This window comes from Morone saxatilis, unplaced genomic scaffold (genome assembly GCF_004916995.1).
Source record: "Morone saxatilis isolate NCDOM2014 unplaced genomic scaffold, NCSU_SB_2.0 Contig11, whole genome shotgun sequence".
NCBI classification, from domain to species: Eukaryota; Metazoa; Chordata; class Actinopteri; family Moronidae; genus Morone; species Morone saxatilis.
Genome location: NW_023339663.1, coordinates 20844762 through 20850185, shown reverse-complemented (window position 1 = coordinate 20850185; position 5424 = coordinate 20844762). Strand labels below are relative to the sequence as shown.

At 46.3% G+C, this 5424-nt stretch overlaps 1 protein-coding gene across 1 annotated transcript in view; it reads left to right on the top strand.

Annotated features, from left to right (window-relative positions):
• Positions 1 to 6: 6 nt before the first annotated feature.
• The window catches only part of fam214a (family with sequence similarity 214 member A), a 27034-nt gene continuing 21616 nt past the window's right edge, over positions 7 to 5424 (top strand). Inside the window, exon 1 of the mRNA XM_035682412.1 lies at positions 7 to 122. Coding sequence (XP_035538305.1) covers positions 92 to 122 — 31 coding nt within the window. The 5' untranslated portion in view covers positions 7 to 91. The remainder of the gene's footprint in view (positions 123 to 5424) is intronic.

The window sequence follows — 5424 nt, the reverse complement described above, 5'->3', positions numbered from 1 at the left end:
GGGGGGGGGGGTCCAGACACACTGTGTGGTAGAAAGAAACAAAAAAATAAAACACACAGAAGACCCTGCAAGAGTCCCCAAAGGCAACCTGATGACACTGGACAACATGAAGCCCGAGCGAGGTATGTGGAGCACCAGAAACACACAGACACATGGGGTGGGCTTTGATGGTCAATGTGTGGGCGAGCTGTGCAGGTCCAGCTTTACTGGACTGACTGTACCAGCTCCTCTGAGACAAGAATCAGGCCAGGGAATTACGTAACAGCTGGTCAGCCTGGTCACCGGTTATGTGAATTAACAAAGCCTGACCCGAGTCAGCGAGGACGTGTACATGCAACACGCATTAGCTGCTCCAGTTCTGGATGTGAACGTGGATGTCAGCTGTTTTCTTTTCCCCATTTTTACATCACCACATAACCTGAAGCATCATCTCGTGCCGAACGCTGTTCCCTTTTCCAGTAGCTCTTGTTTTGACAGTCTCTTGCACGGTGCTGCTGCAAAATGTTCTTGACACCCACCCTGTTGTGGAAATAAGGCTCTTGCCGTATGCTCTGCAACCTGTTTACATGTCGCTGTATCTGCAGCAAGAGGTAAAACAGGGACGGAGGGGACACCTTGTTTGTTTCAACCTGATTATGCTAATTTCACTGTGGCATTAATTTGTAAAGGGTATCTCAGTACTTTAATCTCTGCCCAGACACAATCAACATTAGGTGTTGTGTAAGCTCCTTTAGTGTACAAGCTCAATGATTCACTCTGTGATTGATTGGACATGGTTGTTTGTGATCCAGGGGAGCTGGTGACTTGATCTGTTGTCAACAACAACAATAGCACCATACTTGGAGGCAGTGAAGGACCGCTGTTCTCAGTCATGGTGAGCTTAGCTGCAGTCAGTCAGGGATAGTCGGTGTGTGTGTGCAGGTTATGAAACTGCAGTCAGGCTGCTGACCGGCCTGAGTGGGCTCTTCCTCAGAGCACAATATGCTGCTAATGGGAGTTCACAACAAACAATAAACATGGGCCCTACATGGGCCTGGACCGTTAACCCTCGCCTCTCCTTGTCTGCAGGACCCTCAGCCTTTATATAGACGCACTGACCCAGACATCTGTGTGATGTGTCTGGCCAGAGTAAAGGGCACACTGACCAGCAGTGTACAGTGTAATTATAGCCTAATAATGCAGCTCAGCATTCAGGGTCAGCTGTGAAGAGTCAACACGGTGCTGTTGTATATTGTAGTGTTGGTTGGGATATTGAGGTTTACCAAAATACATGTTGCATGTATGCCTGCCTTGTATCAGCCACGAAGAGTGAGAACCGCTGTCCTGAGTTACTTCCACACGTTTGTCACCCTGTCATGTTGTAATTATGAAAGCTGGTGCCAGTAGAAGCTGCTCCACAGCAGCAGCTCCCTGTTTGACTGGCAGACACTGTGGGGCTATTGTTATTTGGAACATACTGTACCGTTCCTCTTGTGGAGATACCAGATTGCTTATAGCCCAGATGCCTTCCTCCTTTTGCCTTTCTCCTCTGCCTGCTCTCAGAGAAAGGCACTGCGGCGGTGAGAGGAGGTGTTCACTTAGTAGCCTGGACCAAAGGGAGGTCAAGTTGAGCGCAGGACGGGCGCTTTGACTGCTCTGTTGCTGGATCGAAGGTTGTTAGGAGAGCAAGTTTGAAGGGGAGAGCTGAACAAGTCCAGACATGTTCATCTAGCACTAAAGCTCCTGCAACAAGTCTCTCAGGACGTGACCTCCCGATCAGGTGGGTGTGAGATGTCAAGCCGAGGCTTTGGGTGCGTGATGAGGTGATGAATGTGGCTGTTCCCTGGATTACCTTGGCTCTCGCTCCACCTTCAGCACCTTGAGAGAGGTATCGAATCAGTCTCTGTGCCGACGTTCATGAACAGGTCCCACAGCAGGCTGATGTGACCGATACAAACACAATTTAATTATGATTTTGTATGAATGTCCCCCACGTACACTGAAGTGAGGTTAGAGCCTCATATTAGAAGGAATGGATGAATTAATGGTCCCAGTTAGTTCAATGCTGTCAGCTAATACATAGTTAAAACTAGAGAACAAAAAGGAGCGCTGGCCTCAAGTGTATCCCCTAAAACCCTGAGTGTCATCGTTGGTGTCCAAAGAAGAAAAAAGAAATCATTTAGACTTCACATAGATGAGTGGAATCTTCCTCCTGTTCGTGCAACGCGTCTTTGTGGTGCTTTGTAAACCATGCTTTTGTTGTAAAGGGAGAAGACTGTTCTCGGGGGGGCCTAACCAGAGTCATCTGACCCCCTTGTTTTTCTGGGAGTTTGAGCTGTGAGTCAGGATGGCGTGTACGAGTGTGTGCGGCTGTGAGGAGAGAGTGAGTGTGGCACCGAGTACGCAACAGATTGCTGCTGGCCCTAATGAGCGCTGTACCGTTGAACCATGTGGCTCCACCGACAGCTTTTACAGGGAAAACTCAGGACCTGTTTACACCAGTGGGGGAAGACCCGGCCTGTCGTGTCGGGTTTCGAACCGTTTCAGCTAAAATGCGGTTAAGATGGGTTTTATTTGTATCCTTACAAACATTGTGTTGTAGTGTGTCGTCTCCACATATAGTGGGCCAAAGTTTGAGTCGAGAACCACATTGGAATTGTTTGTGCTCAGCCGTGGTCCTCTTCACAGCCCAGTCACAGTAGGGACAGTACAAATAAAAAGAAATTGCATTAGGTGGTGAAATGTATGAGCAAAGAGCTAAGAATGGCGACTGCGCGCCTCCTCCTTTATGGCCTCAACCGCAGCTCTCCTCCTCCTCCTCCTCTCCCTCGTTCAGGCAAGTTAAGCAGCACACAGAGAGATGACCTCAGAGCTCGTCATGCTGGAGAGACGCCGTCAGCTGGCAAGCCTCAGCGCTGCGCTCCCGCTCCCTGTAATGTTATGTGGTGTGTTTGTTTGGTGGTGCTTCCTGTTTGGAGCCATTAGTCCTTTAAGGAGGACTCGAGTACAAGTCCGCCCCCCCCCAACTCACTGCACTGTCTGCCTGCTGCCGTGCGCTCAGCCAGATTACAGCTGCCCTGAGACGTCCCAGCCACATGCCAGTGGATCAGAGTATACACTCTCACTGAGCAGAGACCCAGACAACGCAGAGCGACACACACTGTTGTCCCGTACAACACCTGTCTGGTCCTGTGTCGTCTTTGCCCCCCCCCCTCGCCGGTGATTTACCCCACAGGCAGCCACAACAGGTGCTGTCTTCTGTTTGACTCATCTCGCACAGTTGGAGTCCATCTGTATATATGGTTTTTTCCTTTTCTTGATTGACTCGTTTGTTCTTGGTTTTTTAAGTAGTGCTGTCTTTTTTTATCATTATTATTATTCCAAAACCCACCCTGTCATTTTGTCATTATTTATTTTGTGTATGAACATTGCACAGCAGAAACAGACGCATAGAAAAAAAAACTTAATTGAGATTAATTTCCTGTTAACGCATACACAATCTTAGGTATTAATTTTCTCAGCTAATTTAGGTCAACATGAGTGTTTCGTCATATTGCCTTTTCAATACAACATCACTGCGATTTGCTGACCCAGCTGCACTGAACATGGATATTGGACTCCCCATTGTACAGCGAGATTCAGGGCTGCCTTTCGCAATGAATACCAATACTGGGTAGGCATTCAGCTGTGAGTTACTCTCCTGGCCCCCGGAGTAATCAGCCTAAATCAATGCTGTTGTGACAGCTTTGACTGTAAGTAGCCTTGCCTAGCCGCTGCACCCAGTCCTCCCAGTCCAGCAATGCTCTTACATAACGCTGGGACAATTTATTTAGCACACCAACACTTTAACAGCACACATATAGAAGTGTACTGCCCTATATATATATATATATATATGAGGTATAATATTTTATAGTATATTTATAGTATGAATATATTATAGTATATATGCAAGTGAGCTGTTTCCACATGCACAGAAAGAAAACCATGAGTTTATATTTAGTGCAGCTACTTTGTGTTAAAGGCTGTATGGACACACGGACATACACCACCCAGACTTAGTGCCGGACTGGCTGAAGGTGAAAGAAGCAGCATGGGTCATATTTCTGCTGCCAGGGTGCCACTGAGCAAGTGATGTCATTTGCTTGCGTGTTCGTCACATCGTCCCGTCCCCGTGGCTCCTCATAGCCAACCAGCAGCCAGCACTGCAGGAACAGGAAGAGCCATCTGGACCTGGTGGTTTTCTCATGGTAGGGTGGATTGTGGAGGGGACAATGTCTCGTTCTCGCTCTGTATTTCAGTTTCTGTGTCTTTTATTCTTGTCTTCTATCTTTGGCACATTCATTTCGTCTTGGGTTGTGTCTCGCTAACATGTTATAAAACAGTGAGATTGTTAACTTAGCGTGTGAGATTTTAGATTCATGTTGAACACATTAACAAGGGTAGTAAAATGTCCAAACATGTTTTTTTTTTTTTTAAACAAAGTGGCCGAAACTCTGTAATACGTATATTTGGATTTCATCTCCGTGATCTATTAAACCCTTGTACTATCTATACTGCAGCCTTCCTTCCACTCTGGTATCGGTACCTGATGTGACATAAGTAGACCTAAGTTCTGTGGGAGTGGGACTCGCACGCCTCTCTCAGAAACCACATACTGAAGAAAAACACAAGCACTCCTGCCTGGCACGAATGTTTTAAGTATTTCTTTGTCATGCTTCCACCATGTCTGTTATTTTTGTAACGGAGAAACCAAAATGAGAGCTTCTTGTTTATCTCAGCAGTGGTTACATAGGAGTATTTTAGGGGATTTGTCAGGAGGAAAGACCTTGTTCAGGCAATTCTTTGTGACCTTGCAATGAATCAACGTTCCCAGTCCCCGCTCCACTGCTCTTCTTTTACCTATCCTATCTCACCCTTCCTCTCTTTTTCTCTCCTGTCATCTGAGTCACATAGGCTTCAGCTTCGGTAACACCTCAGCACTTAACACCTCCACCACCACTATCTGCTGAAAACATCGAGACAAAAAGCATATTGACAGAAAAAGAGCTAGGTTGACTTACTGTCTGTAACACAAGAATGAAATCTGTGATAGTAGGGCCTCACATATTCATCGGTATACTGATTGCTTGACAAAGACATTTTGCAGATATGCTGCTGTTGCAGTGCATATGTCATGTAATACTTGAAAAGGGGAACATTGAAGCAATAGTGTAAGGCCAGTCATACACTGTGTAACTGGAGTGTTTTAAGGCATCTTCCTCCTCAAACATGTTTAGGTTTCCATTTTTGTAATTGTGCTGTTCTAAGCAAAGTGCATGTGACACAGTGTGTAACGCTCAGTGCGGCTGACAAGTCAGCTGTGGTGTGAAGTCAGGGTTCAACTTTGTTTGCCTTTTTGAACACATACTACGTTTTAAAAAAAACTAAATGTATGTGTTTTTT